Source organism: Podarcis raffonei, chromosome 1 (genome assembly GCF_027172205.1).
Source record: "Podarcis raffonei isolate rPodRaf1 chromosome 1, rPodRaf1.pri, whole genome shotgun sequence".
In the NCBI taxonomy this organism is placed as follows: domain Eukaryota; kingdom Metazoa; phylum Chordata; class Lepidosauria; order Squamata; family Lacertidae; genus Podarcis; species Podarcis raffonei.
In genome coordinates this window covers 74,534,768-74,557,307 of record NC_070602.1, presented here as the reverse complement: position 1 = coordinate 74,557,307, position 22,540 = coordinate 74,534,768, and the positions used below count along the sequence as shown (strand labels likewise).

The 22,540-nt window shown below is 42.9% G+C and overlaps 1 protein-coding gene across 1 annotated transcript; it reads left to right on the top strand.

The window, feature by feature from the left end:
- Window positions 1-1,325: 1,325 nt before the first annotated feature.
- Window positions 1,326-22,394, top strand: SYT8 (synaptotagmin 8). Its single transcript, XM_053394144.1, has 9 exons — window positions 1,326-1,590; window positions 6,785-6,915; window positions 9,332-9,492; window positions 9,884-9,979; window positions 12,920-13,087; window positions 13,864-14,031; window positions 19,489-19,606; window positions 20,527-20,660; window positions 21,760-22,394. Exons 2-9 carry the CDS (start codon window positions 6,807-6,809, stop codon window positions 21,991-21,993), a joined length of 1,188 nt encoding a protein of 395 aa, XP_053250119.1. The 5' UTR covers window positions 1,326-1,590; window positions 6,785-6,806; the 3' UTR covers window positions 21,994-22,394.
- The last annotated feature ends 146 nt before the right edge of the window (window positions 22,395-22,540 follow it).

Sequence of the window (22,540 nt, the reverse complement as noted above, 5' to 3'; positions counted from 1 at the left end):
TCCTGAGTCATTTAAGACTTTGAAGGATAAAACCAGTACTTTTAATTGGACCTGGAAACTAATTGGCAGCTAGTGCAGTCTGGCCAGGATCAATGCCTTATACTCAAACTGTCTTGCCCCAAAAGCAACCTGGCTGTTGAATTCTGCACCAGCTGAATTTTCCAAGCTGTCTTCAGAGGCAGCCTTAAGTATAGCATGTTTCAGTAATATAACCAAGAGCATCAGAGCATAGAGAACAGTAGTTGGGCTATCCTTGTCCAGATAGGGACACAACTGGGGCACCATCCAAAGCTGATGGAAGGTACTCTGTGCCACTGAGGCCACCTGAGCCTCAAGCAACAGTAAAGGACCCAGCTACATACCCACTCCTTCAACTGATGGAAATGTAAACCCCTCAAGAGCAGGCAGTCTCCCATCCATTTGGTGTAGGGAACCATCCAATAACAGTGCCTCAGTCTTATCTGGATTGAGCTTCAGTTTGTTGGCTCTCATCTAGTCCATTACCAAGGCAACACGATGGTCCAGCACATCTGTTGCCATGCCTGCAGATGTAAAGGAGAAGTAGAGTTGTGTGTCAACAGCATATTGCTGAAAAAATGTTCTTAGGCTCCAGATAACCCCACTCAGCAGTTTCATGTAGATGTTAAATGTAGGGGATAAAACTGAACCCTAGGAACCCCACATGGAAGGCTCCATGGGGCCGAAGCGCATTCCCCAAGCATCACCCTCTGGAAACGAACTTCCAAGCAGGACTGGAACCACCACAAAGCGGTGCTACCCACCCCCAACTCAGACAGCTGCTCCAGAAGAATACCATAGTCAATGGTATTGAAAGCTGCTGAGATGATGACTTGCATATCTCAACCATATCTCTGAGTCAGTTAGAGTGGAAGACAATAAAATTAATTTAAGGTGAGCTCTCTTTTCTGTTTGGAAACCCCCCCCGACAATGGGTATTTCCTTCCACATGGGTATTTATTGTGGGATTGGTGCTCCTCATGTATGCAACTTTTTATTCTATCTGACATGTCCACACAACATTTCCCTCAGAATACCAGCCTGTTTCTTCTCCCGTCCAATCTGCAATCAGTTTCAAAAAAGACCTGTAACAGAAAGCAGTGGAAACTCAATAAAATTTTAAACTCTAAAGACTAACTTTTCCCTTCCAGCAGGTCCTTTTCTAATGATGCAAACTAACACATGAATGCAGATGCCCATTAACTCATGGAGTCTGTTAGCTCTGTCACAGTGCTGTGTGGGTCTCTTATAATATTAGCATCTCACTGGGGAGTGCCCAGAGTTCCTGTGTAAAGGTACATAGTTTAACAACTGAGGTGGAGCTGACCAGAGCCATTCCTATCACCTTTCTGGTTTCTCAGTTGACAAAGAAGAATTTCCGGTTTAGCTTCTGCTTTACACAGAAAAGGCAGCCAATTCCTGCGGGTGGGGATTAAATTCAGTGCATTGAGTTGAGGGTCAATACGTTTTTGCCACAATGTGCTCCATTCAAGCTCTGAGGTAGGAAGAGAAATGGCTAAACACCAGGAAGAAGGATTCTGTTAAGCTATGATGAAGAGAAACTAAAAAAAAGTAAGTGGTCTTGCTTCTATTTCCAATTAATACTTGCATTTTTAAAAAAATCAAAGCTGCCTGCCTTACCTTGATGGCTGTAAAGTTATTATTTTAGTGTATTTTTGGTTTCTATGGAAGCCGCCCAGAGTGGCTGGGGAAACCCAGCCAGATGGGCGGGGTACAAATAATAAATTATATTATTATTATTATTACATACAGGGTTTGGGGGGGTATTTTTTTAAAAAAGGAATTATATATTACAAACTATTTTTGAAAAACAAAATACATCAAGAAATGTATTCTGAGGATTTAAGATATGGGTTACATACCAGCCCCCTTTCTGCATTTCAGAAGTGAAGCTCAAATTGGCATTGTTGTACGAATGCAACAATATTGCAAAGGAATTAAGTGGATGTGAAAATGATTTCCCATGAATTTGTTAATTATTTGGTGGCTTAGGCAGATGTGTGACTCCCCAGCCTTCTAAATTGTCATCATCTGGTATGCTTAAGAGCTGCCTATGGTTGTTGTTGTTTTTGAAAAACTGGTTTTCTGAAGCAGCTTCTTCTAATTCCCCTGAGATCTCTGATCGGTTTCATACAACCGTAACTGTAACTGTTTCAACTTGTAATAGTTTCCTGCCTTTTAAGACTGAAGGTGATTTTGTGGTGAAGCCAACTGAAGGAAATGTAACCCCAGGTTTTGGTTTTTTTTAAGGGTCCATAGGTAGGAGGATCCAGGGAATTATAACCCAGTTAGCTGCTATGAATAAACTGTAAAAATGGAAAGTCTTTTTAGAGTTAAAATTACCAAGCACAGAAGCACAATTCTTTCCGAAGAAACGTCATCATGGCTTCTGCAAAAGTAAACCCTCCTGTCACACCAAACTTCTAGCATTCTGAGAGTGTCAATGAACATTTGGAACAGGAATGGAAGATACTGGCATCTCAGAAAAGATTCCCGAGTAAACTTAGTTGCCATGGCATAAGAGTAGGGGGTCCTCTTATGGATGTGTAACTGGTTACAGGAAGTAGGAAGTAGAAATAAATTGTTAGTTTTCAGAATGGTGGTATGTAAGAAGTGGGGCTCCAAAGGATCAGTGGGGCCAGTGCTTTCTATCTTGTTCATAAATCTAGAGTTAGACTTGAACAGTGAGGTGGCCAGCTTTGCTGACAACATCAAGTTATTTCTATGGAATTTGGAGAATGAGGGCAGTTCATAGTCAAGCGAAATCTGCTTGAACCAAAATGAATGAGTGTGCATACTATCAAAAATGATGCATCTGTCATACCACCTTAGAAATTAATGTCTTCTTCCAGCCTGTACATCTTTTCCAAGCCTAGGAGGAGAATTATATTAGAAAACAATTTTCTGCTTTGTTTAATAGTGGCATGTTTAATGGGGGCACATTCATTTCTGATCTTTCACAGCGCCTCGTAGAGTAGTGTGCAATCAATATTTCATTGGAAAGGACATTTTCATGCACTTGTTACCCACCGTCAGATGTAAACGCTCTTACATTTCAGTACTATCCAGAGATAGAATCACTGAAGCAAAAGCTTCTGTTTGAGCTTCAGCAGCTAAAGCTACAGCCTATTCAAGTAAGTGGGTTTGGGCTAGTCCTCTGAATGTTGCTGTTCCCCTCCTGCATTGGCAACCTGCACCTGCAACTACCGTCATCCATGACCATTAACTATGCTGGCTTGGGCTGATGGAATTGGAGTCCGAAAGCACCTGGTGGGCTTTACAATCCCTGCCATAGAATGCCCTACTGTTTTTGCTCTTCCATTATAGTGGCACTGTTTCCAGAGACCTCACAATGTCAGAGCAGGAGCTGCAGAGGCTGGCTTCCTCTCCATTCTTGTTCTCATCTCAACCACCCAAAGTCTACGGCAAGGTGCTCTTGGGACAGGTTAAGGAATTTCCACCAAGCTGGTGCAGCAGGGCTGATGGCTGCTGCTGCTGCTGCCTTGCCACTGGATGAAAGGCAGCAGCAAAGGGACAAAAATTGCCCTTAAGGCAGCACCGGGACACCAGAGTATAATATGGAGAGGAGAAGATTAGATAATAGATTCAAAAAGGGAGAACTGCCACATTTCAGTGAAGAGTGGTCCAGTTCGGGGTTCTAACCAGACAGTAGCAGTTGCACAGGTGTGGCTGTGTTGCCCGACTCATTTTGCAATTCTGCAAGTCCCTGTCAGTTACTGGGAGGGCATGGGGCAAGGCAGGGCAAGGCAGGCAAGCTCAGCATGGTGCAGGCGCAGTGTGGGGTGCACTGGATTGATTCTGCTGCTGCACTGCACCATGCCAAGCTCCCTGCTGCATTGCCCCATCCCCTTCCCTTTCAGTAACTGGCAGTGATGTGCCGTACTGAGAAGTCAGTAAAGCGATGCAGCCTGCACAGCCCCGCCAGCTACTACTGCAATTTACTGGCAAAGCCCTTTCCAAGGATGTTCCTTTCTGCCCACTCCTGCAACAGTCAGTCAGCATTCTGTGGCTATTTTGAACATGTTCAGTACCTACTGGGTGTTTTGGGGTCTGCCCATCCCCTGCATTAGGGTTTTCCATTTTTATACTTCCTTAAGGTTTCTCTGAGCCTACTGATACCTCCCTCTGCTGCCATTTAGGTTGCTTAGGAATCTACCCTTCTCTGAGTTTGCTATTATTGTATAGGATATTATTAGTATTATATTGCTATTATTATATAGGCTGTATTATTTAGGAGTATAGCTTGCCTTATCTTGGGGAATCACAACACATATAAAAATGTGCATTTTTGTCCTGGTTGCTATGTTCTCTTGTTAAATATTGCAACACTAAAAGTTGCTTATTTTGGTTCTTCACTGCGTGCAATATCCTTTGAGAGTTTCCCCTATGCCCCAGGGATGGAGAGGTACAAATATGTGTTGGGAGTTGTGCCCTTACAGATCATTATTTCCAACTACCTCCACCAGAGCAAAACACACAGTACAGTTTCAAAGATGTGCTTTGTTACGTATGTCAGAGTGGAAAACAAGTCACATTTTCTTATGGTGGAAGTGGTGAACACTGCCCCACAGGCCCAAGTATTTTTTTTCAAGTGGGGGGAACAGGACCCAGGGACCACCTACCACTTCTGTCTGTGGTGGGTGAGAATAATGATCCAAACAGAGCTGCATCCAAGCATTTTACTGGGAAACTTAGGGGACAGAATTAGATCTATATGCATATGTATTATATTAGGTTGGCTTGGATGGTGAAATACTGCAGCTAAGAACTAGGAATCAAGACATTGACTATCCTGGAGTGTGCCTGAAATGCAGGAAGACTGGATTGGGTTTGGGGAAATAAAATTCAGCCCACAACCAAAGTGAGTGGAAAGATGGGCGAGAGACAGGGGAGCAGTGGTCTGAAGTCATGGGTGAAGAGAAGAAACCCTTTACATTCTTATCCTGTGTGCACCTCAGGAAGGCATTAGGGAGTGGAGTCAGGTCTCTGCCGCTGGTGGTTCCAGAGGCAGGCCCACAGCCTGTGGAAGTGATTTAAAAGCCTGTCAGTTATGGTGTGGATTTGCCTCCACTAGTATGAAAGGAGTTGGTTTAAGCCACCCACTGATCCCTTTTTCCTTCTCTTAACCCATCCTGGCTGATTTTTAGCACTTGGTTCCTACTTCTTTTAGTGGATGATGCTTTGGAAAGAAACCCAACTGCTAGAATGCATTGTAGTCTGTGGATCAGATGAGCTAAGTTTGTGTATCCAGACTCTGGCAAAAGAAACCCCTCTGCTGATATTAGGTCAAACCTGGGTCAGCACAGCTCTTCTCTGAACCCCCCATCCTGGCCCAAAGTGGAAGCCAAGGCAGTCTGTGGCTGCCTGGCTTAAAGGAATCACATGTAATGCGTAGTCTCTTGTGATTTGGCTTCTTGCCCTTCTGTTTTTTAACCTTCTGGATGCCTAATACATTTCAAGGGGAGGAAGCACCATCTTGTTCTATGCCTCAGGCAACAAAATGTCTTGGGCTGGCCCTGTCAAGAATAGTTCCTGTGTACTTAGTAATGTTATGCTAGCGAGAAGCCTGGAAGCATCAGCTTTTCACAATCATGAGTGAAGCTGAACGATCATGTCTGTTTTATGCAGTTATGAATACGTAGGAGCATTCTGGAGGCCCTATTGCAGGGGCAGCTAACCTGTGGCCCTCCAGGTTGGACTCCAGCTCCCATCAGCCCTAGCCAGCACAGCCAATGGATAATGGAAGTTGTAGTCCAGCAATGTTTGGAGAGCTACAGGGTCTCCAACCCTAGCACAGAGCATCTCTCAAGAAAAAGGTGTCAACCTTAGACACAGGGCAGGCCCCAATGGATGGTGTTGTGGAATGCTCATGATCTGCGTTTACAATTTTTTAAAATCTTCACCTGCTGAAAAGAAAGTTGAAGAGGCAATCTCCAGTAAGGAATGTTGCTTTAAAAACCATTCTTGCATTGATTGGAAAGCATGGCTTGCTATTTCCAGCTGCGTTTCTTGCTCGCTTACAGAAATGTTAACTCTCAGTATGAGTGGATGTGGGACAGGAGCCAAGATAAATAAGCAAATACATTGACGCATCTGCCGCCCTGATTTGACGTGCCTCTTGTAAGTGTGTTCCCAGGGCGGAGTTTGAGTTTCACACCTTGTTCTGATTACAGAATAGGTAACAGGCAATATGCAGGCAGGTAGAAAGGAAGGAAAAAGTCCATGTATCTTACTTGTTCCTTGTGTATTATTAGCTAGGACCTGGCTAAGTAACGTAAAAAGAATGAAAAAATCCTTATTTAAAAAGCCCCCTTCTCAAATTTGGAAATATTCCCACTTCCAAGTTATATCAATTCAAAGAAATACATACATTCTGTTGGGGTGTGTCATTTTGGGGTGGATCAGGAAAGGGGACACACGAGTCTTCCACAAAAGTTAATCTGCTTATTCCTCCCTTATTGGACCTTAGGATGGCCCCCTCCACTCTGCACATACTCTGAGGAGGAGATTTCTATTACTACTTCACACTTTAGAAAGCTAGATGTAGCTACAAAAGGATTGTTTGTGGTACTTGTTTATTTTCCTTTTCTTAAGGAGGTGATATTAAAAATGCCTTCTGATTTCTGGTTCAAATTAGGCCCTTATTATGAACTTTAACCTGCATAGGTGAGGTTGGAAGATCATAAACTTTTTTAGCAAATAATGATTCCATTTGTTTTTCCAGCTTGCCTTCCTGAGCCAGAACAATGTCTAACACCAGCGCTACACCCAGCAGCCCCAGTAACCTCACGGCAACCACTGCTGTGACCACTGCTCAGCCAAGCATCATTGAAGACTTTCTTAACAAAATTCCATGTGAGTGCATGAAAGGGTGGATGGGGTGGACTCAAATGTGATGTTTAAAGGATTGCTGGAAGACCTTGTCATGGGCCTCATTTTGATTTTATAAGTTAAAGCCGTTGTTTCTTCCTGTTTTAGTTTCCAAAATATGTGTATGTGTTTTAACTGAAATTCACTTGACTTTTTCTAGAACATGTATTACAGTTCATTAAGGAAATTCAGTGCAGCCCATAAGGACAGTAATTTCGTTGGCTAATTCAAACCAACTCAACATATGCAAACCCACCCCATTCCTACACTGACCTGCTATATTTGCTCTTGAGGCACTTAACAATGGAGTACCATTTTGTGTAGGTCTGCACACATTGGAGAATACAAGAAGAGCAAAATCTTCTCCACAAGCTTAATTGAAATGAACAGGAGCTACTCAATGTGTTCTTGAGCAACTTCTGCTCACTTCAATGGCTGTTGCACAGCTGATCATCGTGGAACATTTTGCCTCAGGAGTTATTGACAGCTTGAACCCTTCAGATGGTCAGATTCCTGCCTCATCTTTACTCTTTTCACTTCTCTTCCCTCATGCCTTCTCCCCATTTCCCTGAAAATATGTGAGGCACCAAATAAGAATAACAAAGAGAATTGTGATGCTATCATCTAAAAAGAAAAAAGAAAAGGAAGATGTTTGGCAAGAAGAGACACACTTACCTTTTGCCCTGCTCTTTCCAGGCATAGGTGCACACTTTAAAGCTCTTTTTTTGTCCCTGCAAAAACCCACTCTCTAAAGCTGAAGTGCAACAAATGGCAATTTGGATTTTCTGTGGATTGCCATTTGCTCCAGTTCAGCTTTAGAGGGTGGGTTTTCACAGGAAAAGCTACAGAGCGGGGGGAATCCCCAATGCTTGGACACAGAGCTTTAAAGTGTGGACCTTGCCTGGAAAGAGCAGAGGAAAGAAAAGTGTGAATAAGCCCACAGTCAAGTTGAGCATACAAATCACTGATAGTCATTTATAAGCTATGGCCACCACTGTGTTCCCATTGGTTGGTTTCTTTCCATTTCCTTTTCAGTCTATTATAAATTGACTTTGACAACATAAAGTGAGAGAAGAAATTATTTGGCTGTTTTTGTGAGGGAGACTGCATTACACATTTGCACAAATGAATTTCCTCTACTTCTCCCAGAACAGTTTCCTCTAAGGGGAACTAGCATGGGGAGTAACTATGCCATCTGGTGGTAATCATTACAAGAATTAAAAACAAAAGGGATTAGCTCAGGAACTGTTCCCCCCCCCCTTGAAGAAGAGCAGAAATTAAAAGGATATACAAAAGCACCATAAAAATTAGTTTCTATTTTCCTGGTGGCTATATGGATAGGACTGTAAAGGCTTGGATTTCAACATTCCTGTCTGATCAATTTATAATTTGCCATTTTATATCGATTATTCTGATAAATTGTGTTAATTGAGTTGTTTGCTGCTTGCTGCTTGCTGCTTTCTGCAGGACCTAAAAGCAGAAGGATATAAGCCAGTAAGTGAAATGAAACAAATGAAATAATTTGCCTGCTGTTAGGAGGTGATACTAGAATTCCCAAAGATATTGACTGCATTTGGATGAGCATATCTTGGCTTAATAAACCAAGGTATGAAAAAGCCTGTTGTTTGTGCACAATTAAACCAGGAAGTCTCTTAATCATACTTTCCCATTTTGTCCTGATTTGGAAACCATGGTTATCAGTTTTGGAACAAGCTAACATATTAAGTCAACTTCAAACCATGATTCAACATCCTGGTTTGTTCTGAATGAGGAAGCTATGGTTTCCAGCTCCAGATGAAACAGTAAAGATAAAAGTAAAGGTACCCCTGACCATTAGGTCCAGTCGCGGATGACTCTGGGGTTGCGGCGCTCATCTCGCTTTACTGGCCGAGAGAGCCGGCGTTTGTCCACAGACAGCTTCCAGGTCGGGAATTTGAACTACTGACCTTCTGATCGGCAAGCCCTAGGCTCTGTGGCTTAGACCACAGCGCCACCTGCACCCCAGATGAAACAGTAAACTATAGTTAATTTAAGACTTCCTGGCTTGTTTGCTCATGATGTGAAGGAAGGGGCAAAGAGGCTGCTTGCTAATCCAGTGGCGTAGCATGGGGGGTGCAGGGGGGCCGGCCGCACCGGGCGCAACATCTGGGGCGCGCTCGCACTCGCAGCTCTCTGCCCCCTGCTAAAATCCACGGGTTAGGGGGCGCAAATTACTTGCCTTGCCCCGGGTGCTGACAACCCACGCTACACCACTGTGCTAATCTAAGATGTGAATGCAAACATTGCTTTTGGGCAAGGATGCTTTATTAATGTGCACTACACAGAAAGTAAGAATGAGCACCTTTCTTTCTCTCTCTTTCTTTCTTTCTTTCTTTCTTTCTTTCTCCTAATGCTGGAACAGTACCCAGATGGGCTCTCATAGCTATTGCTGTTGCAGTGGGCCTGGTCCTCATCCTCTTGCTCATCTGCATCATCAAGTGCTGTTGTTGTAGGAAGAAACGCAAGAAGAAAGAGAAAGTCGCCTTTCCCAGCACCAATGGCTCACCCACCCAAGCCACTCTGGTAGGTCTTATTGCTGCCCCATTGTGCTCTGGTGGGGTATGCTATGCACAAAGCAGAGGCAAATTGGTGTGGGGCAAATTAAGAAAACTTGAGAGATCTTCTCAGAGCTTGATATTTGGGAAAGCCAACTTGAAAGAGCAGTCTACTTTGGTTTATTTGCGTTTGCTATTGCTATTGGCACTCTAGTTTTCATTACTTGGTTCCAAAATGGCTGTTCCTTAATGCTCACTCACAGCAACTATATTTTTGATTGCTGTTAATGTACCAGCTATGGATTTTAAACTGATATTTTGCCTCCAAGTGAATATAGAGAAGTACAATACGCTTAGCAAACTGCCTCTTCTGTCTTAAAATTGTCCATAAAGAGAGGGTGCTGCTGTCTTGACAATAGATCCAACCTGATATCGATGACCTGGAGGGTGGACTGCAGAATGAGAAGCGAGGACAGCTGCAATATTCTCTGGAGTATGACTTCCGTAGCCAGGAGGTATGATTCTCAAATCCCAGGGTGAAATATTTGTGACCCTCTTTTATTATAAAGCTATATTATCACAACCTCTTCCTTCCCCCCCTCCTTCCAGCATTCAAAATCTTTCATTTTCACATAACCAGATTTATATCCACCCGCCACCCCACTCCACAACAGAGCAATCCCAAAATGGTGGTGGGGAGATTTCATGCCAGAGAAAACACCCTAATGGCACTGCTACTCAGCTGCCTTTCCTGGGAGCTTACAATTGTTCCCTTAATGATCATTCCCAGCCATTGTCAGTATAGCTGGCTTTTCCTTCATTCTCACCCAGCCCATATGTCCGAAGCTGGAGTCAGGAGGTCAGCAATAAAACAATAACTCTTTATTCAAAGAAACAAAACAACTCAATACTAGTGGTCACAGCAACCCTTCCCAGTAGGTCTTTCCCCAATGAAGCACTTGTAAGGATTGAAGGTGCCCACTGCTCTCTAAGTCTCTTCCTCCCCTGGTTCCTTCCGCAGCAGCCTAAGGCTCCATCATCTTGTCTCTCTTTGTTTTTTTTTCTGATTTTGGCTCAGTTTTTTTTTAATATATATAATATTTATTGGAATTTTACAAAAACATCAGTTTACAAAATACAAAAAAGAACATATGAAAAGAACTAAAGAAAAAAAAGGAAAAAAGGACATAAAAAAGAAGAAATACAAATAAAAATACAATATACAAAAAACGAATAGGTAAAAGAGAATTAAAAACAAATCCATTTTTTACAACTTTATGCTCATTAACTTGTTTCCTTGACCTCCTCACACCTCCCCTTTTTGTATTCCCATTTAGGTAATCAAATCAGCAAATCCTTACCCTCTTTCATTTATCTTAACTCTATATCTTAACATATTATAACTCTATATTTTCATCCATTATCAATTCATTTTTGCATATTCTTATTAACTTTGTTGCTAATACCCCCTATTCAATCCAATCATCATTTTAACATTCATTAATTTTACAATATTTCTGTAGATAGTCTTTAAATTTCTTCCAATCTTCTTCCACCAACTCTTCTCCCTGGTCTCGGATTCTGCCAGTCATTTCCGCCAGTTCCATATAGTCCATCACCTTCATCTGCCACTCTTCCAGGGTGGGTAAATCTTGTGTCTTCCAATACTTTGCAATCAGTATTCTTGCTGCTGTTGTTGCGTACATAAAGAAAGTTCTGTCCTTCTTTGGCACCAATTGGCCGACTATGCCCAGGAGAAAGGCCTCTGGTTTCTTCAGGAAGGTATATTTAAATACCTTTTTCATTTCATTATAGATCATCTCCCAGAAAGCCTTAATCTTTGGGCATGTCCACCAAAGGTGAAAGAATGTACCTTCATTTTCTTTACATTTCCAACATTTGTTATCAGGCAAATGATATATTTTTGCAAGCTTGACTGGTGTCATGTACCACCTATATATCATTTTCATAATATTCTCTCTTAAGGCATTACATGCCGTAAATTTCATACCGGTGGTCCACAACTGTTCCCAGTCAGCAAACTTAATGTTATGACCCATATCTTGTGCCCATTTAATCATTGCAGATTTAACCGTTTCATCCTGCATATTCCACTTTAACAGCAAGTTATACATTCTTGAAAGTATCTTAGTTTTGGGATCTAACACTTCTGTTTCCAATTTTGATTTTTCCACCTGGAAGCCAATTTTTTTGTCCAAATTATAGGCCTCTCTTATTTGATAATAATGAAGCCAGTCTCGCACTTTATCTTTTAATTTCTCAAAATTCTGCAATTTCAATTTCTCTCCTTCTTGTTCCAATATTTCCCAATATTTCGGCCATTTGGCCTCCATATTGAGCTTTTTCTGAGCCTTTGCTTCCATTGGTGACAACCACCTTGGGGTTTTATTTTCCAATAAGTCTTTGTATCTTATCCAGACATTGAACAATGCTTTCCTGACAATATGGTTTTTAAATGCTTTATGTGCTTTAACCTTGTCGTACCACAAATATGCATGCCACCCAAAAACATTATTAAAACCTTCCAAATCCAAAATGTCTGTGTTCTCAAGAAGCAGCCAGTCTTTCAACCAGCAGAATGCTGCTGATTCATAGTAAAGTTTAAGGTCTGGCAGGGCAAATCCGCCTCTTTCCTTTGCATCAGTTAATATTTTAAATTTTATTCTGGGCTTCTTGCCTTGCCAGACAAATCTAGAAATGTCTCTCTGCCACTTCTTGAAACAGTCCATCTTGTCCAAAATTTGCAATGATTGAAACAGAAATAACATTTTTGGCAATACATTCATCTTTATAGCTGCAATTCGACCCAACAAGGAAAGCTTCAAATTTGACCATATTTCTTGTTTCTCTTTGTTCCACCTTCTTCATACCTCTTCAGGTTCTGGGAATCCAGAAGGGAGGGGAGCTGGTCACAGCAGGAGAGCGAGACTCCATGTCTTCTTTAGCAGTCTGCCTCATCCCTGCCTCTTGGCCGCTTCTACTTCTGCCTCTGATTCTGGGCTGCCATCTGCCACAGCCTCTTCCTGCTCACTAAACCCTGTTGTCAGCTTCTGACACCTCTTCATCCTCCCAGTCTGCTCCCTCTTCTCTCTCTGACCATGCATCGCCATCCCATCACCAATCTCCAGACTCTGAGCCTTCTTCCCCATGGAGTTCCCTTGGGGGTTCACCAGCTGGTGCCTCCCCCCACTGCTCTGCATTGAGCCAGTCCATGACACCATAGCTTACATCAGTTATGCCATCCTAATAGAAATTTTTTCATCTGATTCCTTCTTATCCTCTGCTACTCCGAACAGTTATTTCTAACTTTCCTGCTGTTCCATACCATATGTAGCTTTGGTTTCCCCACTCCAGCTGTAGCCTATTTCTGCAGTGTCTAAGGGTATGTAAGCCATTCTACAATGTTAAATGCTTTGGTGTTGATTCTTTTTAAGATGAAGGTTGGAGTGAAGCAGGCGGCAGATCTTAAGGCTATGGACAGCGGAGGCACTTCTGATCCCTATGTGATTGCCTACTTGACATCTGATATGAGGAAGAAGTATGAGACAAAGGTTTACCGTAAGACACTGAACCCTGTTTTCAATGAGAGCTTCATTTTTAAGGTAGGAGGTAGTCACCTCTATCAGTTCATTGCTCCACTTATATCCATTTTAGCATTGCAGTGTGTAGATTTGTTTATATTATGCAGAAAATCAATTAAAAGACCTTGGGTAAAAAGAAAAGAAAAAATCAACATTCCCAATCTGGTGTAGTTTAATTGACTTGAGTGAGATTACACCCCCTTAAATGGCCAGCAAATTGTCTCGTTGAGACTAATATCCCGAGCTCAAGTGATAGCAAGCATAGTGTCTTCCACCTGGCAATAGGCAGGGCAGGGTGGCATTGCTTACTTGGCTTCCCAACACTGGGGTCATGGCCAGTTCCTGAGAGGGTCAGGGGTGAAGTGGGAGGCAGGCTGGTGCCACGTTGGCACAGTGGCAAGAGCTGAGTACCAGTTGGTGTGGACAAATGGCATTGATCGTTATTTCCATCATACTCTGCTTATAAGCTTCCTTGGATTATCTTTCTGTCCATTGTTGGAGACAGTGCTATACACTGTGGACTTTCAGCCCAGTCTGTTATGCTGAAGTATGACATTCCTGTATCAAACACAATAATTCTTGCATTAAACCCATAAACTAGCTGTGGGGAACCTTTGGTCCTCAAAATGTTGCTGAACTACAACTCCCCTCAGCCTCAGCAAGCATGGCCAGAGGCTAGGGATTCAGCAGCATCTGTATGGCCACACCCACCATACAACTTTAGGCAGGCCTGCAATTTGGGCCTACTGGAAAAAGCTGGAAATCAGTTTGCTTTCTCCCTCTTTCCTCCTTGCCAGATACCCCAGGCAGATATAGCGGAATCCACACTGGTGATGCAGGTGTACGATTTCAACCGCTTCTCCAAGCACGACATCATTGGTGAGATGCGGATCCCTCTTGGTGATGTTGATTTGCAGCACGTCCTTGAGCAATGGCAGGAGCTCACTGAAGCCAGCAAGATGGAGGTTGGTATTATCAAGCAGTTTGGCAAATCCTCTGGGCATTGCAAGTGTCTCCCAGAGTGGGTTACAAAAAATAATAAAACAAAATGTGAATACAAAAAAGTAAAATAAGCTAAGCATCACTGTGGTAAAAGCAGCACAAAATGGTGAGCAGTGTTGCATCTAAAAAAGTTCTGCAAAATAATTTTAAGGAGTCTTTGCCAGGCACTGAAATGACAATAAAGCAAACAGCAGGTGAGTCTTGTTGGGATGAGTGTTCCACAGCTAGGCTGCCACCACTGAAAAGGCCCTTTCAGGTCCTCAGATGATAGGCCGCCACAGGAGGCCCTCTACTGAAGATCTGTATGTATGATTAGGTTCATGATGAGATAGCACCCTTATCCTATGGCATGAAGTGCTTTAAAGGTGAAAAGCAGCATTTTGAATTGGGAAACAGGCTGGGAGCCTATATAGTTGGCTTAGCATAGCATAGGTGCAATCCCACTTATTCTGCACTAATTGCTGTCTTCAAAGGCGGTTGCACATACACTAGTCTAACTTGGTGGTTACCTGGGCATGGATAACTGAGCAAATATGCTCAGACTGTGATTCTGAACATGGTATGGACAACACAACAGTGCTTTTTGATGTTGGGACTTAGTCCTATGCTGTGCAGCAACACCTGCCTTTGCCAAGGATGCCAACTTAGCTAGTTTAGCACAGGTTTTCACTTCTTCTGTGCCAGCTGAAGCAACAACGTAGGGCCAGGCTGCACAATGTTCAGAGGGGAGTTATTGCTCATTCCCCCATGCCCTTGCAAAACCTGCTGGGGCAAGCCTACAGATCAATGTACAGGATAAAGAAACTTCTTCCATCAAAATATCACATCACAAAAAGGGTATGTTGTTAGCTTGAAATTCTGTGAAAAGGAAATGCCAAATGGATCCATTTAGTCACAATATCAACTGATTTGACCAATGACGTCCAATCAAAAAATGCTCTAATTATACACGCTTCATTATATAAGTTGATTACATAAGGAGTTTGCCATACTGGAAGTTATATAATTTCTGCCACTTGCAGGGTGGCGTATGTTGCAAATTGTGCTAATTTTTTTGTAGGTTGGAATGCAAATCCTTTGCAGTCTGAGAACACTGTGCCAAAACATCAATTCTAATTTTGGTTCTGATAAAACCAAAGTCTTTTTTTCCATTCTGTTTTGTAGAGGTTTTGAAAAGCAAAGTATGACATAGTAGCGTGTTTGCTGCATATTCAACTTTTGTGAGGCAGCAAAACAGGATGCAGGGCAAAGCCAGGGGTGAAGGAGAGGCTATGGTCAGAAACAAAGCAGCATAGGCTTTAACTGAAACAAAATAAAAAAATTCCTTCCAGGAGTACCTTAGAGACCAACTAAGTTTGTCTAAGGTGCTACTAGAAGGAATTTTTTTATTATGTTTTGACTACGGCAGACCAACACGGCTACCTACCTGTAAATAGGCTATAACTGTTAAACACTTTCTAAAATACCTTGTCTGAGAATACTATCAAAAAGGGGTGTGGTCAGCATGCAATTTCCAAAAAGATAAGTTCCAAGACTGAAATTGTATGGAAACCCCTATACAATGAAGCCTTGTCCATCAGTTTTAAATATATGAGGACAAACAGAAGTTGCTCAGTGACTGTACATACTTGTATGTATTTTTCTGTATTATATAATATTTCAAATCTGTTTCTTTAAATACAAGGCTTTGCCAAGCATGGAAGGGGATGTAATGAATGGATGTTGTTAAAAGGAATGTCTGCATGACTGCAGGATTGTCAACAGCAGCAAGAGATTTCTTTTACTTATGCCGCTGGGATAAAGCCAAGCTCTAACTTTATATCCGGCTACTTATTGTTTGGGAACAGGCACGCACTATATAGTTATTATTTAAATCAAAATATTTTTTACAAAACTTGTTTCTGCTTTCATTCTCTTAAAGAACTAACTAATTAAGAAGTGCCCAGATTGACAGCTGCATCACTTCTAGCTCAGACAAGTAGCTAGAGAGCCATTTTCAGTTGTAACAGCACTGCTAATATTGGTCATATCTAGTATATCTGGATGATAAAGTCTGGAAGGAAGGCCTGTTCATTAATTCTAAGTACAGTGGTACCTCAGGTTAAGTACTTAATTCGTTCTGGAGGTCCGTTCTTAACCTGAAACTGTTCTTAACCTGAAGCACCACTTTAGCTAATGGGGCCTCCTGCTGCTGCCACGTTGCCGGAGCACGATTTCTGTTCTCATCCTGAAGCAAAGTTCTTAACCTGAAGCACTATTTCTGGGTTAGCGGAGTCTGTAACCTGAAGCGTATGTAATCTGAAGCGTATGTAACCTGAGGTACCACTGTATGTACAGACAAGCTGAAGTTGTCCAGAATGCACACAGCTTCCTTGACACAAACCTGTGCCTGCCACAGGCTGAGCTGGCCATACAAAGTCAATCTGAGGTCCCTTTGAGTCACAGGAGCAAAGTGCCTCCCAGGGACTGACACTTTCTAGAGGGAACTGTCTCATCAATAGTTCGCTGTCTAGAGGTTATATAGAGGAACAAGGAAGGGCTGGATCAGGGATGGTGCACTGGGGCCCTCCAGAAGTTGTTTGGCTCCTGCTTCTGTCAGTCACAGCCAGCACATGGCCAATGGTAGGAGATGATGCAACATCTGGAGCGCCACAGGTTCTCCATCCTTGGGCTAAATAAGGGCATGCCAACAACAAGGGAGGGAATGTGTCAGCAAGTAGCCCACTGAATGCAGAGGCAGATGTAAACAGGATGTGTGAATCAACCTGGAGTAGCTACTTCCCTCTGGGTCCATATGCCTCACCTCTCCCATGATCGTGTATCCTGCATTCGTACTATTTCGGACTACGAAATGTAGTTTAATTGTATTTAACACATAACTAATCTATAGTAAGCGAACATGAATAGGTGTATCCCAAACAGTGGAACATTAGGCACTCTGAAGGGTTGTAAGAAGCAATGCCCACAGGCGTTTCATTAACATTTACCATTTTGTCCAAAGAGCAGTAGTCATGTCATCTATTGCTCATGAAATTCCTTCAGACAACTGAGTTTCAATGATTAATTGTTTGGTGATAGCAAATGCCAATGTGCCTCAGGATAAAACTGGCTTTCTCAATCAATCCAACAATTTATTGTGTATAGCCCAAGGCATTTACAATGGACAGCAGAGGGCAAAAGCAAGGCTGAAATCACACTGGCTTTCTGAAGCACATCTTTATTATCCCGAACCGTTGAGGAAAGGCTAAGGAAGCTTTAATTGAAAAAAATGATCATGCGCTACTTGAGAATTCCCCATGGTTCCTGGCTGGTAGCTACTGTAGGCAGAGAAATGAGTTTGATAGTATCTTGGCCCTAGCAAGGCAATTCTTATTTTCTGATTACTGCTGTGGAACTTGTATATTCCTCTTGAGCAGAATGTTGGGAATGTTATTCAGCCCAAGGGCTACATTCCCTTCTGGACAACCTTCTGGGATCCACAGACCAATGGTGGCTGGGGCTAGAGGCAAAAGTCGGCAGTGCAATAAACATGAATGCTATCTTTGCGTAGTAGCCTCATTTCCACACACGCACACACACACAATTCTCCATCCTGTCGAGCAAGTAGGGCCATCAGAGTTGAAGGACACTTTCCAGCCAACCCGAAGCACTCAAAGAGCGGTGCTCTGAGGAGAGTCTTGAGGGCTAGATAAACCAGACTAGAGGGTCACATTTGACCCCAGACCTGGTCTAGAGAGCACTATGTAGTGAATATAGCAGATAGGATACAACAGCTTAGGTTGTGCAAAGACCTAACATAATTAGAAAGCTGAGGCCAATGTACTCTTTTCACAAACCATTGTGTTTTTTGGGCGGGTGTATTCTGCAACATGACCTTGATGTAATAATAGTGCACTAGGGATGGGTTTATACTGGGCCATACACATGCCATTCCCGTTTATCAGTTGTTCCATTATACTTCCCCAATGTTATTACAGTACAGTTGTACCTTGGTTTTCAAACAGTTTAGTTCATGAACAACTTGGAACTTGAATGCCACCTGGAAGTAGGTGTTCTGGTTTGCAAACTTTGCCTCGGAAGCCAAATGTCCAGTGCAGCTTTTGAGGCTTCTGAGACTTCTGATTGGCTGCAGGACACTTCTACAGCCAATCGGAAGCCACACCTTGGTTTCCAAATGTTTTGGAAGTCAGACGGACTTTCAGAACACATTCTGTTCAAAAGTACAACTGTATTGCCATCTGGAGGGGCACTGTAACACTATATCACAACAACAATGGGACACCCCCATCCCCAAATTTTTCTGCTACTTGTATGTCAACAGAAAGCTATGCTACATGCTCAAAAATGAAGCAAAAGTTTTGCAGGAGCAAACAGCATTAAAAGCAGAATCACACATGGTCACTCTGATATCACATCTCATCCTCAATACACAACGAAAAGGATGTCTGGAGGGGTCCTTGTTTCCTCTAGAATCAAATTCTGAGAACACTGATTCTCTTGGTTTGTAGAAGAAGCTGCTTGCGCACAGTGGTGATTGATTGATTTCTGTGACATCGCAAATCCATATTCCCAAGAAAGTGTTTCAACTTAAAAATATATATTGCAGTTTGTTTAAATAAATAAAAATCAAAGCAATGAAAGAACATTCCATCAAATAAACTAGCAGGTGGTACAATATTGATAGGAAGGCAGGCTTCTTGCCTGGGGGTGGGGAATGACAAGACAGATGGTTGAATCAGCATTCAAATTGCTCTGAAGTACAGGGAAAAAATCATTTTCATCTTGTGGAAGAAAACTATATGGCAACCCCTTTCCCCCCACCCCTTAAAGGTATGCTTGTACATGCCCTTAGAACAAAAGCAGTATTATTCTCTAAATGCCCACATGGAATAGTGTTTCCAGCCAATACAGATGTCATGTGGGCGATCCCTCCCAACTTTTAAATAGCCATGGGCTGCTTCAGTTTTGATCAGAGTTACTGGTGCTGCCAAAGGGGAATCCATGACATTTTCTAGAACTAAATCACCCCCTTAGCCAAAACTGCTGCCAGCCCTGCCTGAGGTAGTGGATAGAGACAAGTACATGGTTGGTTCCTTCCTGTAATTCCCCCCCCTAGTGTGGCTAATAACAGCTTCATAGGAGGGTCCATTTAGATTGGGGGGAAATGGTGTGGAATCAACTTGATTTGAGAGGAGAGCATCTCTGTGCATAGTTGGAGAGCCCTTCTTTCATCTCCGTCTCATCAGAACTGCCCTATCTTCTTCTGAGGTCAGGGGAAGGACTTTGAAGGACAGTGATCATGACTTCCAGGCAGCTTTGAGACTTGGACATGCCACAATTGGGCCTTCAGTTTGTCAGTGGGTTGTAAAATTTTATATTTAATCTTCCTCCTTCCTCCTGCCTTTTTCTTCTTGTAACAGCAAGAGCGCCTTGGGGAGATTTGCTTCTCACTCCGATATGTTCCCAGCACCAGCAAATTAACTGTGGTCATTGTGGAAGCCAAAAAGCTCAAGCGGATGGATGCACATGGCCTGTCAGGTAATGGGAGAGGATAGCTGGAGCTCACTGTTCAAAGTGAAGGGATGTGAAATAGATGTAGGGGCCCCTCAAATGAAGTCTGGAAGTCTGGGATCATCTTTGACCTACTACAACCTGGAGGACATCTTGCCCTGACTTCCCACTGCCCTTGAAAATAGGAAAGATGCCTTGATCATAAGAGGTGCACACCTATCTCTCATGCCATGACAGAGAATTTGCTTGTCTGCTGCTGCTGATATTCAGATCACACTGCTGGAACAATACTTTAGGGCAAAGATTTACATCTTAAGATAAGGGAACTGTGTCAAATCCAAGTGAGTCTTATTTTTTAGAAGCTAGCAAGGAATTATCCCTGCCTCCTCCAAAAGATATCTGAACAGCAGTTTAGTCTCAGGCTGACCCTTTAAGGAAGGACAGGCTGCATCCAAGGCTCAACAAGACCATTCAACACGTTTCACGAGCAAGAGATTTGAACCTGGGTTCCCACTCCAAAGCCAACACCAAGTCCTAGACACTGTACCACTAGCTGCTGGCAAAGCTAAGTGGTGATGAAGGAGCTAGGAGAGGGGTGGGGAACTTGTATCCCTCCAGATGTTGCTGGACTACAACTCCCATCATCTCTTGCAGCGTTGCTGGGGCTGATGGGCATTGGAGTCCAGCAACATCTGGAGAGCCACAGGTTCCCTGCTCCTGAGTTAGGATGTGTGATGAAAGTCCAAAAGCATGGGATGTGGTGATAGGAAACCCTTTGTAAGGTTGGGGTCTTGTGGAAAATGGTCCCATTTTGAATTAACTTGGTTTATAAAGACCTCAGAAAGAGACCTTATTCAGTACAGCCCCCTTATATTATAGGAATATATAGATTGCTTCTTCAGACTGTCAACAGTTTCTGACTTTCCCCTCTCCCTCCTCCATCCCAGATCCCTATGTCAAAGTGCAGCTTATTCTGAATAAAAAGAGATGGAAAAAAAAGAAGACAAGTGTAAAGAAAAACACATTACATCCCTACTTCAATGAGGCATTTGTTTTTGAAGTGCCCCTCAACTTGATCCAGGTATGTTTCCTCTGTCCAGAAGGCACCATTTCATGGCAGACACATGTTTCTAGGGAATTAGCATTAACCTAGACATCTTTGCTTGTTGCCTGTGCAGAGGATCTGCTACGAGCACTTCTCTTGTTACACTGAAATATGCTTTGATGGCTACAGCTGTTCTTGCTCTTGCATATCTGTTACTAAGCCTCTCCTTCTCTACCAAAGGCTAATAATTGTTTTGCACATCAGAAAACTTACACAAAACTTACAAATAAAAGAATGTCAACACCATATTCATATCTAGCCACACAACACCTGCATTAATGGTGCGAAGCTGTAGCTCAGTGGTGGAGCATCTGCTTTGCGTGCAGGCTAGGACAGACCCGTCTGAAACTCTGAAGAGCTGCTGCCAACCAGCGTCCTGAAGTAGGTGGAGCAAGGGCCTGACCAATGGCAAGACAGCTTTCTATGTAAAGGAGATGCCCTTTAGATTTCTGCAGCATCACAGGGGCTGCTTTTCCATGGATTCAACCCATGGCATTGGTGCAAAGTTTAAAGGCTTACCACCATGGGGACATGGCCAACGGTACAGGTCCTTATGATGCAGTTGTTTCCTATTTGGGGTTGGGGCTGGCAGTTGGATGGTAACTGATATGTCCAGCGTCCTGGAACAGTTGGGTGATAACTGGTACTGATGACGTGATGGTGGCCTTTAAACATTTCCTGCAGTGCAAATAGATAAATTCCATGCCACTACTATAACATCTAAAGCAGGGGTGGGGAACCTGTGGCCTCCAGATGTTGCTGGACTACAACTCCCACTGTCCCTCTGGCCATACTGGCTGGAATTGATGGGCATTAGAGGGCTACAGGTTCCTGATCCCTGATCTAGAGAACATAACAGTACAGAGGCAACCTTATGGGAAGAGGAGGATATGTGGTACATCGTGTCTGCAATGTGATAAAGCTCTCCCCACTCAGTGTTAAAACTACTTTAATGTACCTGTAGGTACACACTGGGCGCATGCTTCCTGAAAAGAATACATATTCCTCAAAGCTTCCATACTGCCCCCTGCTTCTTTCTATCCTCTCATCTCATTGCTTTGTGTCTTCTTTCCAGAATGTAGACCTGGTGATTTCTGTCTGGGATCGTGACAAAGTGTCCAAAGATGACCAGATTGGGAAACTGTTTCTCAGCTGCCGAGCAACAGGCAACCAGCTACGTCACTGGTCGGATATGTTGGCCAATCCTCGCAGGCCTGTGGCACAGTGGCACAGCTTGCAGCCCGTGGAAGACGTTGACAAAACCCTGGGACTGAAGACTCGCTTCAAGCTGCCACTACCGAACAGCTAAGAACAAAACAAACCTCTCCACTGGAGAAGATAACCCCAATGTGCTTGGCTAGTAGGAAAAGTTTGCAAAGGAGTAGCTGGTAGCAGAAATCACAGTGTAGCATCATGATCACTTAGTCAAAAGTGTTCTGAAGGAGAATATTGATCGCTCTTTGCTTGAACTCAGACTCTAAAGGATATTCATCTTGGATGAGTGGGAATCCAAATGTGTGTATGTGTCTACAACCCATCATCATGAAATGCAGTCACTGTTTCTTCATGACGAAGAGAAGCACACAAGATTCACAAGGCTGTACTAGCTTGGATTTAAAGCGATGCTACTAACAGGATGTGCGGAAGGCCATGTGCGGACATGTGTGGAGCAGGAATTTCCACCGGGCCTATAAACATATTTGCAATCAATGCTCATTGCCCATGTTAAAAATCTTAAAAATCAGGGAACACACCCACAAATGCATATACACACACACACACACACACACACACACACATATATATATATATATATATATATATATATATATATACACACACATACGCAGTGGTAC